Source organism: Phalaenopsis equestris, unplaced genomic scaffold (genome assembly GCF_001263595.1).
Source record: "Phalaenopsis equestris unplaced genomic scaffold, ASM126359v1 Scaffold000303, whole genome shotgun sequence".
Classification (NCBI taxonomy): Eukaryota; Viridiplantae; Streptophyta; class Magnoliopsida; order Asparagales; family Orchidaceae; genus Phalaenopsis; species Phalaenopsis equestris.
Window position 1 is genome coordinate 30,190 of NW_018164745.1, and position 24,729 is coordinate 54,918.

The 24,729-nt window shown below is 31.9% G+C and overlaps 1 protein-coding gene across 3 annotated transcripts; it reads left to right on the forward strand.

Annotated features, from left to right (window-relative positions):
• Positions 1 to 1,286: 1,286 nt before the first annotated feature.
• On the forward strand, positions 1,287 to 22,641 carry LOC110025570 (GPN-loop GTPase 3). Of its 3 annotated transcripts, XM_020726127.1 has the most exons (11): positions 1,287 to 1,443; positions 1,552 to 1,776; positions 1,870 to 1,978; positions 2,058 to 2,139; positions 2,895 to 2,980; positions 6,016 to 6,119; positions 6,192 to 6,322; positions 6,404 to 6,497; positions 21,207 to 21,262; positions 22,217 to 22,330; positions 22,420 to 22,640. In XM_020726127.1, the coding sequence occupies exons 2-10, from the start codon at positions 1,732 to 1,734 to the stop codon at positions 22,311 to 22,313; spliced, it is 804 nt and encodes a 267-aa protein (XP_020581786.1). In that variant the 5' UTR covers positions 1,287 to 1,443; positions 1,552 to 1,731; the 3' UTR covers positions 22,314 to 22,330; positions 22,420 to 22,640. The 3 variants fall into 3 exon arrangements, with proteins under 3 accessions (XP_020581786.1, XP_020581784.1, XP_020581785.1); XM_020726125.1 differs by having other exon boundaries at positions 22,217 to 22,641; XM_020726126.1 differs by having other exon boundaries at positions 1,569 to 1,776; positions 22,217 to 22,641.
• The last annotated feature ends 2,088 nt before the right edge of the window (positions 22,642 to 24,729 follow it).

Genomic DNA, 24,729 nt, shown 5'->3' on the forward strand with positions numbered 1-24,729 from the left:
ATCGGTTCGTCTGAATCATTGTCTATCCATTGGTACTGACCAAGCAATGTTGCGGCATTAGGAATCTCTGACTCACGCGGAGGTACACTTCTCCCTCTCGAGTGTTTTGCTCCCTTCCTTGAGTAAATATCTCTAAGATGACATTCATCATCTTGTCCTTCAACTATTGGATTTTTCGCTGCATAAACTCCCTAGAGAACTTCATATTGACGGTGTCTTTGTTGTGAGTTTCTTCTCTTTATGCCACCCCTCTTTTTGTTGTTGGCATGATACACACTCACCACCCCTCTTAGAATGTTGAATCCAAATTTATCCGTGAATCACACCCTAGAAGTATAGTGTAAAAAGATACATACACAACAATAAAAGTAATTTGAGAGATGTGTGTAATAATTTATTCATATAATGATCCCCTATTTATAGAAAAAGGGAGGTATAATATGTGAAACTATATTTATGTTTCTCATTTATCAGAGAATGTCATGTTATTATATGTATTTTATATTTGTAGGCCCATAGCTTGACAGATCTAAGGTTCGAATGGCTGGACTGACGAGGTCATTGTAAGTATTGTTAGTTAACTAAGCTTAGTGAATATTATCAGTTGGCTAGGCTAGTGAGGCCCATTGTTCAGTTAGGTCTTATAGAGACCACCAATCAACTAGGCCTAACACTATCAGTTAGCTGACCTTTTACTGGTAAAGGGTTGACAAGATTGGCTCGGTCAACTAAATCATGTCGATCAATTGGTCAAGTATGGTTGCTGATGCTAGATCCATAATAAGTAGCTCCTTTCAGTATAGTAGAGCTATGCTATAGAGCAGAGGATAAATCATCATAATTCGACAGGTAGCCACCCTTAAATGAAGATGCTTTAAGGGATGGATGAGACCCGTCTTACTTACTGATTCTTGATGTTGTTTTATAGTGACTGTTGGATGCCCCTAATAGAATTGTAGTAACTGAGGGGTTAGCTTCTCCCTTAAGTTGGTTTCATCGTGGGAAATGACTTGGATTCCTCCGTGCTCTGCTTCCGGTCGAACCACTCGAGTTGGGGGTGTTCGGTTGCCTTGATTAGTCTTGGTCCTGACATCTCCAATCGGACAATTGGGCCTCCTAGGCACCTATCGATGGGCCCTCTAGCATGTCTGTCCCGTCTATGTTGTCAGATCTCCTCAAGATTTGTGCTGACACTTTTCTTGTATAAATATTATTATTTACATAATATTAAAATAATATTAATATTTATTGAAAACTTTTTAAAAATTGAGCCATCTTAGGGCAATCTATGTAATCGCCCCTTTGGCATTACCTCAAGGTCGATAGGCCCTCCAAGTTTCTGGTTTGAGCTATAAGAACCATCGATCAACTCGACTGTTTGGTCGATCACTCCTCGAATTTGGGTGCTGGAAGTTCTCGTACATCGGCGAAGTTCTCCTCCAAGTTTGTTATTTTTTAATTTTATAACTTTAATCGACTCCACTTTCCTTTCTGCTTGTCAAATTCGTCTTGATTAATCTTCCACCGACGATTTTTTCCTCATTTATTCAGTTCTTTCGCGGTGTCAGGGCAAAATCTCAACTCTGTCGCCGTTTACATACGATGCCTTATTCTACCGTGTTGAACTTTGTGCTGACTGCTGCTATTTGGTGCACCTGCTACGCTGCCCTAACTATTCTGTCGTTTTGGTTCTTCTAATCATTCTTTCGGATTCCTTCTCGGCTATATGCAATGGGTTATGCTCAACTCGTCATCGGTCCCGCTGGAAGCGGCAAGGTAGCTACAATGGCGATTGATGAACATAGTTCCTCGCTTTCCTTATTTTTCTTCTTGGTTTCAATATTTGACCGATGAGGTTTCTGGTTGCAGTCTACTTACTGTTCTAGCTTGTACCAACATTGCGAAACCGTGAGGAGGACAATTCATATGGTGAACCTTGATCCTGCTGCAGAACACTTCAGCTATCCTGTTGCCATGGGTATCTTAAATTTTGAGAGCTCGGTTCATGTTTGATTATATGCTATGATGAACTTCTAATCACAATTTTTTGTATGCAGATATTAGAGAACTTATATCTTTAGATGATGTAATGGAGGAACTTGGCCTTGGACCTAATGGCGGTCTTATGTACTGTATGGAGTATCCTTTGTAGCTATTAAAATACTTTAAAATTGCGGTATTTACATACATACCATTCAATTCCTATGTAATTCCATGTCGAATACCTAAATTTTATCTTCTATATTTATGCCACCCAACCACCCAAACCTTTCATGTGACATAAAAAAATACCATCATTTTAACCTTTAAAAAGTGAAATTCACCTTTTTATGTATATTTAAGTTGGCATGTATGTAAAAATTGAAACGTAGAGGTTAGATATGTAAATACATAGGAATTGTGTGGTATGTGTGTAAATCTTTCTTTAAAATTTCATTAACTGATACTTGTTTAGTTCAGTAGTTCTATTAGTTTTTAGTTCTGTTTGTGTATTGTGTTATTGGCAATAACATACTGCTTGTGGTATCTGTAACTCAGATAACTGATTATAATAGTTTATTGTTGCTTTTGCGTACATACCACCCAATTTTTATGTATTTACATATCTAACACCTAATTTTACTTATTTACTTTTATACCACCCAAATCTTTCATATCACATAAAAATACCACCATTTTAACTTTTAGAATGTGGTATACAGTTTTTGTATGCATAGGGAAGGTGGCACATATGTAATAATGAAGTTTTTGTGTCTGATATGTAAATACAAAAGAATCGAGTGGTATGTATGTAAATCTTCCGAGTTATTTGATTGATTTTCTTGCATTCCTAACAATTGATATCTTTGCCACATTTTATCATTAGAATCTGTTATTCCTTAAAGTTATTCTAGGCATCTTGAAGATAATTTGGATGACTGGCTAACTGAGCAATTAGAGAACTATTTGGATGATGATTATCTTGTCTTTGATTGTCCAGGTATTCTCTTAAACAGCTGAGGGCTAATGTGGTGGCCATTGTGGCACTATTGCACCATCTATGCAAATAGGAAGTTAGAATTATTTGCCGGGCAAAACAAAATTTGTGTGTAGCCCAGTAGCGGGCGCTATTAGACTGTGCATGGAGCTTTGAAGCTAATAGGGCCTTAAGTTTTGCGTGATTTATCAAAATATTTACATGCCTTAGAAGCATCATTGTGGCTACTTCTACCGTCAATTTTAGATTTAAGAAATTGTGAGGATAGATGAAGAAGAGAGAATTAACATATCATGATGTAAAATGCATGGAACAAGTTGTCAGTTACCTCTTGGAATAATTTGGTTATCTTTGTTACATATTGGGTCATGTTTTTAGAAAAGTCAAGGTGGATGTAAAAAAAATAGACTTGTTTGGGTTCAATTTTATTTTTTGGCAATATTTTGATTTTTTCTATTGTTTTTAAAAACATGGTTGTTTACTTCGATTTTTTACATATTTTTTATTTTTTGCTGTAAAGAACAAATTAACATTTATTTAAAAACACTCAAAATAATTTTTGTTGGTTTGAGTGTTTTTAAAAGAAATTTTATTTTATTTTATTTTAACTTATCAAACAAGATTTGTTTCAAACCAAAACATAAAGAAAAAGGTGACCCCAAATGCCCCTTTTTTATGTAGCGAAGTCTTTCAAAATGTCTGTTGGGATTATTACTTACCTTGCACAAATCATAAAATTCCCTTCTTCAGAGGTCTTTCGAGCTTGATATAGGGACCCATGAGGTGAAAGAATGGAATCTTATCATGTATGCAGAAGTGAAAAGATGATAACCGTCTTTACATTGATTAATTTTTTGTGTGCATAAGCATTGAATTATGCTAAAAGATTTCACCACGTAAACCATGGGGAGAAATGGTTTATATGATTATATAAGTCCATAGTAAACTTGTGATACAATTTATATTGACTGAAAAATGTCTTTTTTATGTGGTTTTTAAATTATTATTTGTATGGATTATTACTTTAGAGGTTTTGGCATAAAAATTGATATAAATATAGAAGTTTAGTGAATTGAAAAAAATATAAGATGACCCATTGGGTGTTTATGAGAACAATTTATGATGTTAAAAATTCTGTTTTTAGTGATCTTTATAATAGATTAGACACTAAAATGGTGAAAAGTATATGTATAAATTAGCCAAACAAAGCGAAAATGAAAGTAAAGATTTAATTCAAGTCAAGTGTATTAAAGATGCAAATCAAAGAGTACTTTTCTTAGAAGAAGATATTCAACATAGGTGAATGAGCTATTTTGATAAATTTTTTAATGAAATTTCTGAAAATACGATCGATCATAATGATCTTAATATCATTAATAATAAGAAAATGTTTTATTTTTACCACCACATTAGTGAAAAAGAAGTTGAGGATGCTTTAAAGAAAATCAAAGTTGGAAAATCAGTTCGATCTGATGATATCTCAATTGAAGTGTGGAAATACTTAGGAGATTTGGGTGTTTCTTGGCTTACAAGACTCTTTAATATTATTTTAAAAACTAAAAAGATATCTGTGGAGTGGAGGAAGAGTTTTTTGGTTTTCATTTTTAAGAATAAATGAAATGCACAAGAGTGAAAATTATAGATGAATTAAGGTGATGTGTCATACTTGAATTTTGAGAAAGGGTAATTGAACATAGGTTAAGACGTGATATAAATATTTCTTATAATTAGTTTGGATTTATGTCGTGGAGGTCTATTATGAAAGCTATACATTTATTGATAGGTTTGATGGAGAAGTACAGAGAGAATAAGGAGGATCTATATATGATTTTTATTGATGATTTTTTATATATGATTTTTATTGATTTAGAAAAAGCTTATGATATGGTTCAAAGAGATGCTTTTGGAGAGTTCTAGAGAAGACATGTTGATTTGACTTATATTCAAGTCATTAAAGATATGCATACTAAAGTTGTTACTTGTTTTTGAATAGAAGAAAGATTGACAAATATTTTCCTATTTCAGTTTGATTACTTTAGGGATTGTCTCTAAGCCCATATCTTTTTGCTTTAGTTATGGATGCTCTTACTGAAAATTTACAAGAGGATGGACCTTGGTGTATGCTTTTCGCTGATGATATTCTTCTTGTGGATAAGAATACAGAAAGAGTTCAGGAAAAACTTGAATTATGGAGGTCTACATTGGAGTCTAAAGGCCTTCATTTAAGTAGAGGTTTGAGTGGATCTAAAACTGAATACTTGGAATGTAATTTTAGTAGTAGTAGCTCTAGTGACAGAGTTGTAACTATGGGTGATCAAATCATTAAAAGGTGTGAACGTTTTAGATATCTCTGGTCTATTGTTCAAAGTGTCGGTGATATAGATGGGGATGTTATTAGTAGAATTCAAGTTGATTGGTCGAAGTGGAGGAATGCATCGGGCCTATTGTGTGATAGGAAAGTATTGCTTTGATTGAAAGAAAATTTTTATAAGATGGTAGTGAGAATTGCAATGCTCTATGGCGCAAATTGTTGGCTTTAAAAAGGGAAGCATTAAACAAAGTTAAGTGTTGCTGAGATAAGAATGCTTAGGTGGATGAGTGGCTTAACACTTAGAGACAAAATGCAAAATGAGTTTATCCGTGATAGGGTTGGTGTAATTCCAGTGGAGGTTAAGATTAGATAGAGTCGTCTTAGATGGTTTGGTCACATCAAATATCGATCATCTGATGATCCGGTTGGGAGAGTATATATTTTAGATTCGATTTATGTTAAGAAAAACAGAGGTAGACCTAAAAAAACTTGGGTTCCTGTAAAAAAAAATGATCTTAATCTATTAGAACTAAATGAAAATATAACACTCAATAGGATGCAATGGAGAAAAAGGATTCATGTAACCGACCCCAAGAAAAAGGATTCAGGATTCATGTAACCGACCCCACTTAGTGGGATAAAGGCTTGTTGTTGTGTTGTTATTGTTGTATGGATTATTGCTTTATATGACAATCTATTGATCAATTTTTGTTGTATGACCTCGCAGGTCAGATAGAGCTTTTTACACATGTTCCAGTTTTGCGAAACTTTGTAGAACATCTTAAACGCAAAAATTTCAATGTCTGTGCTGTATACTTGCTTGATTCACAGGTATGCTTCAAGTCAATTTACAATTTTTTTCTTATGCCCCTTCTAGCTGATGATTTTTTTTCCCTTCCACAGTTTATAACTGATGTCACCAAGTATATAAGTGGCTGTATGTCATCTCTTTCAGCAATGATTCAGCTGGAACTGCCTCATGTGAATATTCTCTCAAAAATGGACCTTGTAAAAAATAAAAAAGATCTTGACTAGTGAGACCCATTACCAAATCTTTCATTTTGTGTAACCATATGTTACCCATGTGTCTTAACTTCTTCTTTAATTGATACTAGTTATCTGGAACCTGAGGCTCGGGTTTTACTGTCGGAATTGAACAAACATATGGCACCTCAATATGCCAAACTAAACAAAGTTTTGGCTGAATTGGTATGCTTTAGGAGCAAAAATCGCCCTTTATATTCCTTTTTTTTATTCAACTGATTTCCTTTTATGTTTTTAGCTTGTAAGCCTCCAAATCTAATGCTGGTCTTATTTAAATTCAGTATGGAATTGCTGGTCAAATTTTGTTGCTCAATTGGCTAAGTGAATGCAACTTAAAAATGATCATTCATTCTTCTTAGGAAATAAAGATATAAATTTATCCTTCAACCATCCAAAGTTAATACTCGAACAAATATAATTTAAATTTTAAATGATGACAATCGCCCGTTAGGCCATAACCATCTATCCCCAATTCTGTATCATGATTTCTGATATTCAGAACTCCAAGAATAACTCCTTAAGTCCAAGTAATCAATGCTCACATTTTTGCATTTCTTCAATATATATATATATATATATATATATATATATATATACACACACACATATATATATGTGTGCATGTGCGTAAGTGCGCGCGCGCTGTCCACGTCCAGGCTCATTGGTGCAACCTTTGGCATAAGTTCCTCAGGTTGGGGGTTCAAATCCCGTGGCGTAAGCTCTTCGGATCAATCGAAGCACACTTGGGTTTTGACCCAAATGGAGGAAGCGTTATTTGGGGCCCATCAGACCAAATACCAATTCTCTTTTAAGTATATCTATATATAGATGTATATATATACATACATAAGTAAAGGGCTTGGAGATTTTCTTCTAGAGTTGTAAGAGGAGAGGGAAGGTAAAAGATTTCTTCTTCATTACACTTTTAAGAGAGAATTGAGAGTGTTTGTAAAGAAAAAAAAATGTTTGGAGAGAACTTTTAGGGATTTGCTTGGCTATGATTTCTACAACATGGGGAAAATTTTATTTCATTTCATAAGAGAGTATGTCATACATGGAATTGAGTGCAAATAAATAGGGAAATATACTTTGTTGGATGTAGAATTGGAGATTTTAAGGTGACAGATTAAAATCTTCAATTTGGTTCAGTTGATTGGTAATGCGAGATTGTTATCCCTCAAGGGAGGGAGTAGTTGAAGCTCTGGAGTGACAGCTGATATCCTCCCAACCTAACCACAGAATTAGGGACGAAACTTTGGATCAGTCAATGTTCTTTATAGCACTCAGAAAAGAGTAAAGAATATGATTGCTCCTATTTGACACAAAATAATATATATATATATTTTCAAAATGATTTTAATTTTTTCATAATCCATATGCTCATTGTAAGGAAAATGATGCTTTCTTAAATTTGAACTTTCCGTCAACAAAAATTTCATTTAGTTTTCATAATTTTACTTTTGAAATTTTAGTTTCCGGTTTAGTTAACTTTGTCTTTCAACTGCATTTTAAATAGCATTCACTTTAAGTAGTTAATATTCAAACTTCACACTTTACATTTTTTTAGTTTAAATTATAATTATAATCTTAAGAACTATCTACATGCATTTTTAACTTCTCTGTGGGATCGATATCTAAGATTCCATTAGAGTTCTTTATTACTTGAGCGATACGTATACTTGAGTTATTTTTCAAAAGAATTTGACAGTTTAAATGAGTTTTAAAGATAAACTATTTTTATTAAGGTTATTTTTGTTGAGATTATATTATATATTTATTTTTATATCTGTCGTGTGTATTTTGTAATATTGAAAAATAGTTGCAAAATTAATACACTAAATTCGCCCGCATCAGACACCAAGGCAATTTTTTGAAAATTATAAAAGAAGACTTGGATTGAAGAATCAGAGATCGCCAACCCCCCATTCATACATACATATATGCATCTACACGCACACACACACACATATGCATCTCTTTATGTTTTTGTGTAATCATACTCGTGCATTGCATACAAAAACTATATTATAATATGGTGTCTGTACTATGCCAACTTTCATCTAAGATTTGTGAATAGAAACTACTATTTATTTTTTATGCATTTATGCTCGTACATTTTCTTAAGCCTTGTTAGGTTAGACAAGATTATGATTTTTGTGACCTCTGCATATGCTGAACTTATTGAAATACAAATGCTTTTAAGGACAAAAATTTAGTTCGTTCAAGGCAAAATACTAGAGGTTAGACATTGATCTTTTCAAACATGGTGCCGCTTTCTAAAAATATGTTGTGAATGATTTTTTATTACACATTTTTACATTAGCTTGAAAGTTCACCAATGAAAATGAATTAAAAATATAATGGTTTTGACATGAAAATCATAAAAAGAGACATTAAGTTTTATTATTTTAAAAACTTTCCATTCAGGAAGAATATTTCATAATCTTTTTTAAGGGCTAAATCTTGTATGATATCTTATGATCTTAAGTTGTTATCATCATTGCCATTATTTATGACACTATCATAACTTATTGGTGTTTACTTTATGAGTCCTTTCCTTCTTGTTGAGTGCTACATGGGCTTTAGCTCTATTTTAAGGGTTTTTTACATCTTTTTTGTTATTTATTATATATTCTCTTTTTTCTCCTATTAATTTAACATTACAAATATTAAAGCGTCTTATTCACGCATCTTTTCCCCAATATCATTAAAGGTGAGTTGAGTCTCAAGTAAAGCAGAAGTAAGATTGTAGCTCTGCATTGACCTCTTAGATGGTGGGAATCATTACTAGGGAAAGGCTTAAGTCATAAATCTTGCCTTAAGCTGTACTAGTAAGGCGATTGTCTTACCTTGATTTGAGTGATTGTTTCTAATATTTAAGATGTTGAAGATAAGCTAATTTGTTATGCTGATAAAATGCTATGGGATGATGTGAAAGAGCTTCAAGGGTTGGAAAAACAAACAAGTTCCCTCAGAAACAAGATGCTTAAATATTGGTGCAAGATATGAAATTTGCTCGTATTAAATCTTGAAGATTGTGATGATTAATCTAAGAAAATAAATAAGAGATGGATGCAAGAATTTTCTTGATAGCTAGAAGTGGTTGATGCAAAGATGGAACTATTGATAGTGAAAAACATAGTTGATAAGAAGAAACAATTTGGTTTCTTTTAAAAAAAAATATACTTGTAATTTGGGGTGTAAATGAACCCATGCACTTGATGGGCAACTTAAACTCAGTTTGATTAATACTCATTCATGTTTGTTCAAATTAATAAATAAACAAATTTGGACAATTTCTTAAAACTTCAATTTTAATGAACTTAATTTAAACATAGTACAACTCATTTATTAATGTTCATGAATAAGCTCGTTTGTTGTTCAACAGCTTGTTAATTGCTCTATATATATGATATATGTGAACAACTTGTTAATTGCTCTATATATATGATATATTATCTAAATAAAATTTAATTATTTAAAATCTATTTAATTATAATTTTCATAATACTATATTATAATTTAATTTCAATATGCATAGAAATTTAATATTATTTTTTTAGTATTTTTATTTCGATGAACCAATTTATTAGTACTTATTTATATTATTTGATTAAAAAAGTGTGCTTATAACTTAAATATTATTTTATTCTTTTGATATAAATTAGTTAGACGTTAATTTGAAATTTATTCAATTGCTTATTTATTTTGATTTGTAAAATTAATTTCTAATTATTTTATATAAAAAAAGTAGTTTTGATTTGAATTTTTAGCTTATTTAGTTTTGCTTGAATCATTATGTATAAGTTGAGTTTTTAATTATATAAAAAATCACATATTCATTCAAATTTTTAGCTTGTTCAATGAATACAAACAAGTCAAGTTTTGAGCAAGCATGAACATTAAAAATTTTAAGCAAGTCAAGTATGAACAGATGTGAAAGCTTGGCTCAAGCTTGAACTAAATATAAACAAGTTATGATTCAACCAAGCTAAGTTCAATTCATGACATATTCAACTCGACTTAGTTCAATTACAACCCTACCTGTAATCCGTGCATGATCTCACTACAAAACACTTCAATTTCTTCCTCTTTAGAATCCCTAGCCTACATTCCCTATGCCATTCAGCACATCACGCCTGTGACCCTTATATATTGCACCGACCTGTCTATTTTGCACTCGCTCAACCTCTCTTTGGATGCTCTCCTAGAAGCCTAAGTATGCTCTCCTCTTATTGACACATTTGCACTTTTTCCCTCTCCCAGTTCTGTTCATAAAATCTGCTTTCTCCCTTGCATGCTTTCTTTCTCACACATCTTTGACCTCAATGCACGCTCTCCATATTTCTTGTTATCTCACTATCTCTTGCTGCTAGCCCTCTCTCTCTTGTATTCTCCACGCAATCAAATCTCTCTCTCTCTCTCTTTCGTACTCCCGCTCCCACGCCTCCCTCTCTCTCCCTCCCTCTCCCTCTCCCTCTCTTTCTCTTTTCCCTCCATTTACTACTTGCTTGCTAAAGCCTCTTATGTGCTCTACTATTACAATCTCTGTCCTGCACACCCTGCTCATATTTTTTTCAATTACTTACCTGGTCTCTTTTTTGCTACTTAGCTAATTGTAATCCATTCATCTGACTTTGTTTACCTTAGCATGAACACTTTCCTGTGTACGACATCAACTACATAAACAAAAATGGTCCTCATCAAACATCATCTGCCTCTTAAACTAGCAAGATGTAAACAGTGCCTTATCTTATCCTGTGCTGGGATGAGCCTTGCAACCTTTCCCATGATGTAAATCATGCCTCACTCTACTTTTACATCTATCTAGTTGAGCCTCGTAGCGTTTCCTACTATGTAAATTGCGCATACTCCTTTGTGGCATTTTATTTCCTACTACGTAAATTGCGCATACTCCTTTGTGGCATTTTATGAAGTATGTCTCGTAGCCTTCTTAATAATAGTAAACCAAGCAAAAAGATGGGGAGAAGCTATGTATTTGTAGCCTCACCTTTTCAAACATCTCTAGTTTTTTAATTGAACAAGCTTTTACCCTTTCGTCTTTTTTGTGCCATCAAAATTTACTGTGATCGTTGAAACCCTATGATGTGAATTGGAGCCACTTCAAACTTGGGCCCATCTATCTGGAGAAGATATGATCAATCAGCATGGCTCCACAACAATGAATCAATCAAAGGTAGCTTTTTCAATCTTCTAACCCTGTGTCCTCTCAAAAGGGTTACCACATAAAGTATACAAACATTATGCAAACATGATATAACATCCCTAAATAACACAAACGCCAACTATGTTAGCTCCATCACAATTAATAGTCCAACACAAAGCCTTTGAGCTTGAAAAATAAACCAAACAAGATACCTTATCCATAAGGTAAGGTCAGAAGTTCAATTATTGAGCTTTCCTCGTCCTTGAGGATGTACGCCCCATCTTCTTTAATTGCGTTGCCATAAAGCCAAGAATATTAAGTCAAAACTTTGCTCTTTCAATGAATGTAAGTCATAACCTAATTAATTAAGCTATCATAAAAGCAAATAAACCTCCAAACCATTTCAATCAATCGAGCCAAGTTACCTATATGTTAAGGCCATAAATCCCATTGTTGAGCTTTCCTTATCCTGAAGGTCAAAAGTCCATTTATAGGCGTTTTAGTGGATGTAAACCCCAACCCTTTAAATCTATCCTTGTATAAAGCGAACAAACCTATTAAATTAAATTTAGGGTTTTTTAATGGATACAAGCCCCACTTCTACCTAAACTTTGGCCAACTTCTATACTAGTAAGCCCATCAATCATACCCAATAATTTAAGCCACACAAATAAAAAATCCTATTTGATATATGCATGCTACTTTGAATTGAACTGAAACTTTATGGATAATTAATAGTCATGTCGTGCTTTTGAGCTTTTAATGGTTATATCCAACTCCTTTGAATCTCAAGAAGTCCTGCTTTATCTCTCTGCATTGTTCAATGAAAATGAGTAAAAACTCTCCAATGAATTTATTGATGTTAACCTCAAAGGCATATCTTCGACATAAATGTGCCTCAAGTTTGTTTGGTATAGCTAAAGATAGGCAACCCATAGTTTTTATTTAGTCTTTTTGAGCATTATTATTCTAAGCCTTCTTATGTGGACAAAATGAGTCACTAGCATTCTTGGGATGATGAAACTATAGTATAATGATTGGTTATATTTCCGCTAGACCAACCATTCTCACTCAATCTAAAACCTAAACCTAAGCACTAAATTTAAGCCTAAAAGCGAGCCTATGGTATCTCCTACATCAAGAGTGCTTTATTTTTTTGTTCTTTTAAAAACTCGGAGTTGCCAACTTCTCTATATATGTCGTCGTCGTATGATTCCCCTTTAAATACTGAAACGGGCATTAGATGTGTCCCGTGTAAAATTTTCACCACCCAATTGTAAGCTCCCTCGGGTAGGGTTGAATCAACACTAACTCTAATTCCCTTGCTCATAACAAGTATCAGGAGATTCTAAGGGATGTCTTTAATAACAGGAGACTGTGAGTGAATGAAACATAGCCCCATAGTATTCAACCAGACGTCCCACCCATATGACATCAAAAGTGATGGTAACAACTCTCTTATTGCTACGAGGATTAATTCTTTTTTTGGTTTGAACTATAAGAAGGTTGGACTCTGGATCTAAGTAAATTCTAATACAATATCAAGAGAAAATTAGTTAAAATAAACGTAGCCTTCCTGAAGGGAAAAAAGTTCTCTCGAGTTTTTTTTTTTAATTTACTTATCGAGGAGGTTTGAGGAAAGGGGCAATCAATGATATATAATTTCATTTAGCATTGAAGGCAATCAATGATATATAATTTCATTTAGCATTGAACATTTTCTTTTTAATAAGCAATCAATGATATATAATTTTTATTAATTTCATTTAGCATTGAACATTTTCTTTTTAATATCCATCAATTACAATCTTATAATGCTCAATTATAATCCTTTTCAAAATCAACAAAATTTTTTTTTTTCAAAATGCTTAAGTTGTCCTATTGTTTTTTTCATAAATTACTTAAGCGCATAAATTACTTCGTGTATAGAACTTCTTAGCAAAAATCCAAATTGGTTCGCCAATATTAATTTAGCTTTTATAAATGACTTTGCTTTATTTTTTTCACTCATAACTTCGTTGCATGGCTTATGAGGTAAGTTTCTTATAATTATCATAACCTTGAATTCTTTCTTATAAAAATGCTTGTAAAATATTTTTCCAATCATTTTGTTATCCTCTTCATTTATAACTTGGATTATAATTATTTGACGATCATGTCATTACAATATCTTTCATAACTCAATAAATTTTTATGGATGTCTGCATGGAACAAAATATTTAACGTAACCTAGCTGAATTGTATTTTTTTCTTCAAATAAATATTTACTATCATAATCATAGTAATTTTTCTTATCCCAAATATTTGGCCAGAATTAATGAATCATTATTCTCATTTCATTCTTGTTAGTGTTGCTTTACGTGTTGAGTTTATTTTGCACATCTATTTTTATTATCTTATGTTTACCTCTTCTTTTGCATGATACTTCTTCAATTTTTCTACCCATTTTTAGTATATATATTAATCTTTGTTTTGCATACGAGTCTTCAAAGTTTATTTTCAATAACTTTATCTTTAATAAATACCACTCAAACAATCCTCCCATAAATTATATTTTGTCAAAGTATTTATCATAACTTTCTCATTTCTGCCATACTCAGCTTGACCTTAGATAGCTGGTTTGATGATGGTTTCTCCCTAGTGAAACTTCTTTTTTGCGGACCCCTTATCATGATTGAATAGAACACAAAAGCTATTTCTTTCTCTTCAGAAGTTACTTTTGAACTTGAACTTAGGATTTTTAGTTCTGCAACATATAAAATCTATTTCTGCATCACAAATCACAAACTACATGGCAATAATTTCCTTCAATTGTCTCAATTCATGTTCATGTACATTTGTAGAGAAGTAAAAGATGATCAAATCACTGAGGAAAATCCTGCTAAAAAAAATACTGATCCTAAACATCAGACATTGAAGATTGAAGACCACAAGGTCATTTCATGGCTCGTTAACTTCATGACCACAAAAATTTTAAAAAACTTCCTCTTGTACAAATTGACAAGAAATCTTGGATGCCTCTAGGAAAACCTACTTAGGTGTTGGCATCTGTGTTATTTGACATTGAAACTATAGATTATATGACCTGCGACAGGTTGAGTTGAGTGCTACTTAATACTTCAACTCTCTCTCCAGATATTAACTTCACTAAATATGTATGAAACATACACATAAAGGTAATCACAAGACTCTGCTTTTTACGAAATCATTGCTGAACAGAAGAGAACCTTCAAGTTTCTTCTGGAACTCAATAAGGAACTAGATGGAGTCAGAGAAGGAATTGGGAACCAAACCTATTCTCTCAATTTGTAAGCCTTTGTTGGAGTATAAATGACAGAGAACAAAAAGAAACTCATGATTTCAGGTAATCTCACTACAAATGTTGACAACTCGGTTTTATATAATCACAAATCATCTCAGGACAAATAAAAAAACTATGATGTGAACATTAGAAGAAACTTGGTCATATGAAGGAGTAGTGTTTGAAAATTATGAAAATCGTACAGATTGTCAGGCCAACAAAGTCAAATGTGATGGAAAAATCAAGCAACACAACATTAAAGGAATACAATCCTCATGAACATTGTCCATGCAACGAAGAACAACTTGAAGCTCTCCAAAGGCTTCTAGGTCAATATTCTGAGCTTTCTACCAGCCTTATAGCACATCAAGGTAATCTTCTATCTACTATTGTTACCTCAACATGAAGAATCAACTTTGGATGTTGGACTTTGGAGCATCTGATCACATGACATATGATATCAAATGCATCTTTTGTGGACCACTCTTTAAACAAAAATGAGTATAAATGCTATTTTTTATAAACACAAAACAACTATACAAATGCCAACTTCTTTGAAAACTAATCATATTACCTTAAATTTAACATTTAGAGGGAGAGTTTGGAATATCGGATTTGGGTAGCATTCAGGAATCTCAAGCTCGCCTCCCTTATATCTCTGATGAACTTTCTTGTCCCTACTATCACAAATCAACCTGAAAATGAGCCTACTATTCCATTAAATTCTCCCACAACTCCCACCAAGAACCATGAATCCTGCGTGTACACTAGAAAGAAAATACTTAAGCATGTAAGGGACTATGCAAAATCAGGAATGTAAATCACCAGAACCAGCACACACTTCAAGTATTCACACAGAGTTTGGTCAAAATAACGTGAGAATTAAGAGGAAGGAGCACAATAATGCACAAAACATCTGATGGAAGAAGTTGTAACCTATAAAAAATTATCACCTTCTTACAATCTATTCAGAACTTGGATAATGTGCAGGCCCCAAATTCAATCCAAGAGGTTTTATTTATTTCTGCTTGGAAAAAGGCTATGGTAGAAGAGATTTTTGCCCTTGAAAAAATCAATACCTATATCATTAACAACAATATCACGTGATATAAGAACTGTAGGGTGTAAATGAGTATTCATTGTTAAATGTAAAACATATGGGAGCATAGAAAGGTACAATGATAAATTTGTAACGAAAGTGTTCACTCAATCCCATGAGATTTAATAATAGGAAACATTTGCATCAGTGGCAAAACCCAAATAATAAGAGTATTATTGTGATTAGCTGTCAACCAGGATTGGCCTTTACATCAACTATAAATTAAAAATATATTTCTTAATGGAGATCTCGAGGAAGAAGTGCACCTCCAAGAATAAAGAACAACAGAAATAATCAGCTAGTGTGCAAACTAAGTAAATCATTGTATGGCTTAAAACAATCTCTCAGAGTATGATTTGCAAGATTCACGAAGGCTATTTTTGCTAATGTGTACTATTAGTGTCAAACTGATTATATTTTGTTTATGTAATTAAATCAAGAAGGTATGATAACCATCATTATTGCATATGCATATGACATTATTCTTACAGGCAATACCACAAGGTAACTTGAAACAATCAAGAGAATAATGACTTTTGAGTTTGAGAAAAATTTCTTAGAACTTTAAGATACTTCTAGGAATGGGACTAGCTAGGTCCAAAGAAGACATTATCATATCCCAGATAAAATAAATCCTTGACCTATTAAAGGAGATAAGAACGTTGAGGTGCAAACCAACATATACTCCTATGGATCCCAATCGACGAACATTAAAAGGAGGATGACATCTCAGCTGAAAAAAGGAGGCAACAGATACTTTTGGGGAACTTATTTATTTGTCATATACATGACTTGAATTGCTTTTTTTGTGGTTGTAGTGGGCCAACATATGAACAATCCAAATAAAGATCATTTAGAAGTGGTCTTTCGAATCTTGAGGTAGTTAAAGATGACTCCAGGACGTGGATTGATATTCAAAAAATTGAGAATCGTAGCATTGAGATATATACTGATGCTAGTTGAGCAGGAGAACTGACTGCAGAAGATCTACCATGGGTTACCATGTAATTTTATGGGACAGCTTGGTGAATTGGAGAAGTATAAAGCAAGCTATGTTGACAAGTAGTGTAAAATTTGAGTATCGTGCCCCGACCCTAGGAATTTATGAATGAATGTGGCTTGGTAAACTACTGCTGAAATTACACATGGAGTAAAAACGCACTATTAAGATGTTTAGTGAAAGTCAATCAACCATCAACATTTCAAAGAATTTGGTACACCATAATCGAATCAAACATATAGAGATTGATAAACACTTCATCTCTGAGAAAGTTAAGGGTGAGTTTGTCCAACTAAGCTTTATCCTAACTCTGCATCGGATTGTTGATATTCTTCTCTTCCTCGACACCACTTTAGTGTTTCAGTAGCAAGTTTGTGATGTATGATATATACAACTCAACTTGAGGGGAAGTGTCAATTTGCATATAATCATGGACCACATGAGCCTGCCCACTATTTAGGAGACCGTGGGTTTGTTGCTACATTTGAGGGAGAGAAACTATTCCCCCTTAATTATCCATTATTACTTTTTTTATTTTTTTCCTTATTATCATGATGATTTGAGTTTCCCTCCAATTGTATGGGGGTTATTCTGAGCTCTATATATTTGTTATTTGCTTTCTTAGTTTAAGGAAAAGTTGAGAGTTTGTCCTCTAAGAAAGTTCCTCATAAATTCCACAAATATATATTTTTTTAAATTGTTTAGTTTGCTGTTGCAAGTCGAAATATAAATTAGGATCCGGCAGTCATGCTTTTTAGTTCACATTTGTTTGTATTATAAAAAGTTCATGGGGTATATTTGGAAGTATAAAAGATTTTTTTTAAAAAATGGACATCTACATACATGCCACAATTTCTATGTATTTACATATCCAGAACCTAAACTTTAACATATTCATTCATAGCACTCAAATCTTAAACATCACATCAAAAATATCACTTTTACTAAATTTTAAAAGTCAAGTGCACTTTTTTATGCATAGGTTCATAGCATTAAGGTGTTATAAATGTAAATTTCAAACTTTAGGTGTTAGATATGTAAATACATAAGAATTGTGTGGTATGCTTGTCAATTTTCCAGAAATAAACCGTGTTTTAAAGAGCGTCAAGTTGAGACTTATAATAATGATTATAAAAAAGTTTGAATTTTTGCAGTGCAGTGAGCAAAGCAAAAGGTGGAGTCTTTGATGATTTTAATGATAGACTTGATCCTGAGAAAATTAGAAAATGAGGTACATAGAATATAAGTAATATAAAAGATAAATGCTCTAGAAATTTTGATCAAGAAGATGGGGCAGAAGCAAAGATATTAGGGTGTTTACTTAAAAATGAAAGCATCATGGATAGATAAAAATATTATTTTAAGAAAGTAATTTGAATAACATAATGAAAAAAGAATGAGGCGTATTATAGATAGATCCAAAAATAATGGAGTGGAGTTAGCTATGAAGAGGTGTCTTAAGATAATACTTTAGGTTTAGATGAGATATCTAAGGAGACTTTGGTGTCTATGGAGTGATTCTAGTTTGCTCAATAAAATTTTGAAGACTAAGATGATTTAAAATCTTTGGAGAAGCATCATTTTGTCATCAAATTTAAAAGTAAAGGAGATATTTAATATTGTGCCAGTTATACATGAATCAAATTAATGAGCCATACAATGACGTATTGATGTAGACCAAATAGAATGTAGGTTTAGAAAAATTATTTAAGTTTTAGATAGTTGATTTGATTTCATGCCAATATATGAAAGTGATTTTTGTGTCAAGTTGGTTATTGGAAAAGTATAGAGCACAAAAATGATTTTTTTATAATTTTTATTTATCTTGAGTGGACATATAACCAAGCATTATGAAATTTATATTGGAGCAAATGGTTGAATGGTTTAAAGGTATAGTGAAATTATTTTAATATGTATGATGTAGAATACTAACTACTGTTAAATAGTTATCGAGTGACGAAAGTTTTTTCAATGGCATTAGGCTCACTTTAGGGATCACAATTTAGTACAACATTTTTTAAATGGTTATGGAGAAATGCGTTCAAAAGGTTATTAAAAATCAAGTGCCTTTGTGTATTCTTTTTAGATAAAAATTCTAATTGATAAAGCATCAACTTAAATGTTTAAAAAATTTGAATAATGGGAAAGTGACATGACTTGGAATTAGTAGAGCAAGGACTACAAATGTATGACTGCAATATGAGGCGAGGTATTAACAAATATTAATCAATATTTGAAAAAAGAATGATACTTAGTCGTGGTAGGCTTAAGTATTTTGTATCTTTTATACAGAAAAATGAGTGTATATATGTAGGACATAATTTGTAGAGTTTAATTCAAGTGTTTCAAAAGAAGAAGTGCTCCATGAGTATCATGTGATGAATGATGCTTGAAGAGTTAAAAGGTAAATTTAATAAAATTGCAATTGGGCCTTCAATTTTGTATAGATTTGAGTGTTGGCTATAAAAGTCACTAGATATGTTGGTTGTGGCAAAGTTATGAATAATAAATTAAAAATGATTATTTTAAATAAACTATTTGAATGATATTTATTGAGGATAAATATAATTGAAGATAAACTTGGGTAATTCAAACAAGAACAATTAAGTGTGGAAAATGTTGCTGAGGATTAGAAAGAAGAAGTGGTAGGCTTAAGGTAATACAAATAGGAGTTTCTCAAAATTATATGTGAATGATGAATGAAAAATGAGCATGTTTATAATCAATATTCCAAATAGTGGATATAAGGCTAATGAGGATGATGATATTTAAACCTATCACTCTCACTTGATCCTTTAGCAATATTAATTCATACCTATTAGTTTTAAATCTACTCAAATCTCAACCTTGGCACGGGAGGGAGAGAGAGGGAGGAGAGAGAGAGATAGAGAAGAGAGAGAGACAGAGAGGAGGTAGGTTATCCAATTTTGTTACAGTCAGTGTTTTATTGATTTAATATTGTCAATGTTATTTGGTTTATCCCTTTAATTTGCGGGAAAAAAGGAGATATGAAGATGGAAAGTGGTTGTGATGGGGGTATGATCAATTTCATAATGAATAATAAATATCTTTATATGAGCTATAAAAGAAAACTGGTCTCTGCTCTATTGTCGACATGCAATTTTTAGTGTTTAATGTTTCTTGTGTGTGCGTGTTTTTTGTATGGGTTGGGGTATTCTTGTGCATTTATATAGCCAAAGATTACAGGGATGAGAGACAACCTTAATTGTTTTTTCCGGTTGTTTTTTTGTTTTTTGTTTTTTTTTCATTTTGCTTGTTTGGTTTTAAAGTTGTAGGTACGAGGTGGCATAATGCATGTGCAAACTGTTATTCCCATTACAAACATATTATTTTCTTGAAAATGAATTTAAGTTTATTGCAAACTTATTTTGATAATCAGTTATTGAATTAGTAGTGCTGTTTATACTGCAGTGTTATATGTCAAATGAAGTCGTTTGGTTCTTTGCTATCTCAAGAAATGTGTTGCTATCTAGAATAATCAATTTTGAACCATTTATTGTAGTTATCAGGATTGAGCTCATCTTGATATTGTGAAATACGCGCTATTTAATTTAACTCAGTTCGAGCTAGCAATTTGCTTACCGTAACACTGTGATTGGGCCACTGCACCACATCAAAACCTTTTTATATTAGGGAAATTTACATACCTAGCACACAATTCTTACGTATTTACATATCTTACACCTAAACTTTCATATTTACATACAACAGCACTTTGCTGCTTAAGCCTATACATGAAAAAGTGCTTTCATATTTACATACAACAGCACTTTGCTGCTTAAGCCTATACATGAAAAAGTGTATTTCATTTTACAAAGTGATAATAGTGCTGTTATTGTTGTGATATTAAAGATTTGAGTGCTTTGTGGTTAACATGAAAGTTTAGCTGTGAGATACGTAAATAAATTAGAATTTTGTGCTATGCATGTAAGTGCCCCTAAATATTATCTGAACACTACTATCTTAATAACATTGAGCCTAACAGGTAAGAATAATATTCTGTGTTCTCTCTTGAAAAGTAACTAGAATGGCTTTTCTACAATTAGGTACAGACTGGCATAGTATATCTGCTCTAGCTTTTTCAATGTCTTAGCTGTGTTAACTCCGGTATTAACTACTTTCCTACTATCCGAGGTCTGCTGCTCACAATAACACAAGTGAAAAAACATAAATGCAGTTAAATTTTATAATTTTTTATAGCTTATATTGTTCATTCATTGTAAATGGTCTTACCTTATTGACTGTTCATTTTCTAAACGTAGCATTTTCTCTTTTGTTTTATATAGGTTGATGAGTTTAGCATGGTGAATTTTGTGCCACTTGATCTCAGGAAAGAAAGCAGGCATGGTTACTCTTCTTTGCCAAATCCTGCACCTTAAACTCTAATAGTCCACACTTAAAGTAATCATTTACATATGTTGACTTCACATTATTCTGATGAATGATCCTTGATGATATGGTGCAAATTGAAACTAGTTTTGGGCTTTATTTTCTATTCTTTTGGCTCCGAATATGGATATTAGATTTAAGCTGAGAACTTACCGTAAAATTTTGAAGTGTTATTTCAGGTTCAGGTTATGCCATTATTCTTAAATACAATTTAAAAGGACCGTGCATTTTTTTTTTGTTAGGTTCAGGTGAATTTATGTCTTTTTTATGCCATTAATTCACTTGAATCTGAATTCTTTTTCTCTATTATCATTTATCTGAATTTTCAACTGAGATGTAGATTTACTCTTATTAATATGGGCTTGTCTGTTTTGAATGAACTGAATTTTCTACAGGTTTGATGCTGAATTTCTTAAAATTTATTTAAGGGTGTTAGGCACTAAACATTACAGACATTTTTGTAGAAATGGCTTTTTTACAAAAGGACTTAATAAAAAAACATATTGACATTGTTGATGACTTTAATGCTTTCTATAGCTGTACAATAATTACGAATTTGCTATCAAAAACACATTTTAATTTTTTTTTTTTTTTTAATATGGGAGAATTTGCAATTAAAAACAGCTGTACTGCATTTTTAAGTGCTAAAATCAGCATTGTTCTGTAGGACTTTTTGAAATGTGATTACTGTTTTAATGTTTTTGCATCTTTACTGAAAATGAAATCAAATAGGAGCCCTTTTCAGTTGATTTTCTCTACAAGTTCATCTTTTTATTCTCCACTAATATAGTCTGAAAGGTTAACAAACTAAAGCAACACAGCTAAAAATTTGCAAGTTGATCATCTGTCCTCTTGTTTTGTCAAACTATTATTTTATCTTTAATTTTCTTAAATCTTATTTTTGCAGTTTACAGTATGTGCTGTCAATGATTGACAACTGCATACAATATGGGGAGGATGCTGATGTGAAAATTAGAGATTTTGATCCTGATGCAGATAATTAATCTGCAAAGGAGCAAAGGTTAAGTGTTATTTGCTATAAAGAGTATACTGGAGAGCCTCATAAATGTGGGCCTATTATAATATATTATGATAATTTGGATGGAACAGGAGCTACCAGTGGATTGTGTCTGCTCAACAAACATGCTATGTTTATGTGGTGTTTGGAGGCAGTACAATGGTCCATTTCTGGTGAAAGATAAGCTTCAGTTTTACCTTTTATTTGTGAAGCATATGTTGGTCCTTTTTCTTGAAGACATTTTAGAGATTTTTCTTTGCTGAATTGGACTTGTTATCATCAGCATAAATGAAATATTTGTGAGTATTGACTATTTTATTTGGTAAAAAAGCTTTAAAATATTATTGTCAAAATTTGAGATCAAATTCTATCTTTATTAAAATTTAAAAAATTATTGTAGAAGGTTGAGATGTTATATTGAACTTCTCTTGCTAAACACTAATTAAGGTTTATTTATGCCTTGATTAATATAAAGTATCATCATAATTACTATTTAGCAATTATTATTTTTTAAATAATTAATATTATGACTAATTAAGTCTGTTTAAATTGATAGTTGAATTTTAATTATTTCAATTAAAATTGTGAGTAATCTATGGTTGCCATAACTTGTGATAATTTGATGGCCACTTACAAATCAAGTAAGACATGGTGGGTTTGATCAATTAAGTTGATTAGATTTGTTTGTAATAGGTTTTATCAAGATGGGGTAGGGGTGTAATTGGATAGAACTGGATTTGTAAAGAAGGTATTATTATTATTATTATTATTATTATTATTATTATGAGTTGAAATTAAAAGAATGGCTCAATTTCTACTGAGGCTAAGCCGGATGAAATTGTTTTATGTTGCATGCAATAAAGTGAATGACAAGGTCATAAGTAATTTTATTGGGTAGGGGTTTGCATTGTTTAAGCTTTAGTTCAAATAAGGTTTTTTTTAGGTTATTAAAAAGAGTACGAGGTTTAATTATGAATTTCAAGTTGTAGGGTCTGTTTGACACAATTTTTTTTCAAGTGTGGAGTGACGAAGTCCTTGAAACATCTTGGATAAGTAATGGTTTTGGTTTTCATAATTAATGGCTATCAAAAATAAAAAATTTTAGCACTTTATTCAAAGTTGGTAGCTTGGTATCAACTTAAGATGTATTCATATTTGATTTTTCAAGATAGGGGTTGTTTAATTTAATCTCACTTCACATTTAGGGTGTGTATCGGGCGGTGATGTGGTGCCCTACAATGCACTTTGGCACGTTTAGTAAAATCATGTTTTGCTAGTTTATTTTAAAATACTATGGTGGGAAGTTGTGTTTTGTAATCTAATATGGGTAACTGCGATGGCTGCTAGAAAGATTGGATCTAATTTTCTTAAAATAAAAAAATTTATAATGACCATCACATTTTTTTTTGAACAACCGTTTCTTTTGCAACAGTTTCATAGCTCCTTCAACAGCTGAAAGTATTACATACAAACTCTTAATCATTTACAAATATTATTTCCTAATGCATCTATACAAAAAAAGAAATTGACCATTTCATGCATATCATAATAAGAAGTAATGAAAGGACGAGAATAAGAGGACAATCGAGAAGAGCTGTGTTATTCGAGAAATTTCTTTTTTTCGAGTGTTTGTAAATGAAAGTTTTTCATTTTTTTAGAAGAAAAATTATAATTATTTTCTAATCTATTTTGAGAATAAATACTTGTCATATTATAAAAAGTTTTCATTTCGAATACTAAAAGGGTGAAGAGAATAATTGGAGCAATATCATACTCTTTCCTATATTTAATCATTATCTTCATAGAAAATGATTGCATTTTCTTTTGGCCAAATTAAGAATTTGGTACAAAAGATAGTTTCTTTAGCTTTTATATATTTATTTATTTGCTCAGTGGATTATTAAATCAAAGTGCAATGACAAAAGCAAGCTCAATTAAGCCAATTCACATAAATTTTTAATACTCTCTTTTGTAATGCTTAATATTTTGTATTGTTGCTTTTCGATACATCGTATTTGCTATCGAGCTTTGCTAGTTACTTTCTTAACAATTGATATTCAAGCGAGATTATGAATAGTATAATGTTTGTGAAATGATTTTTGAGATTATAAAAATTTGATGATTAAGAATCGAGCAACAAGTTTGTGATATTCTTATTTAAAATGGACTTATGAAAGCACATTTGGGTGTAGCAAGATGTTTGAAGTCAACATTAAACTTTGTTTAGATAACAAGATCCTTATAGAGGTCTTATTGGAAATATATTTGTAAGAATTGTAACTTTAATGCTTTATATATGACTAAAGGCTTTTCAAACAAATCTTATTAGAAGAAAAAGCTTCATTTACTTTTCATAAAGGAATGTGCGCAGCTTGAATCATAATTTATTGAATCTAAATATT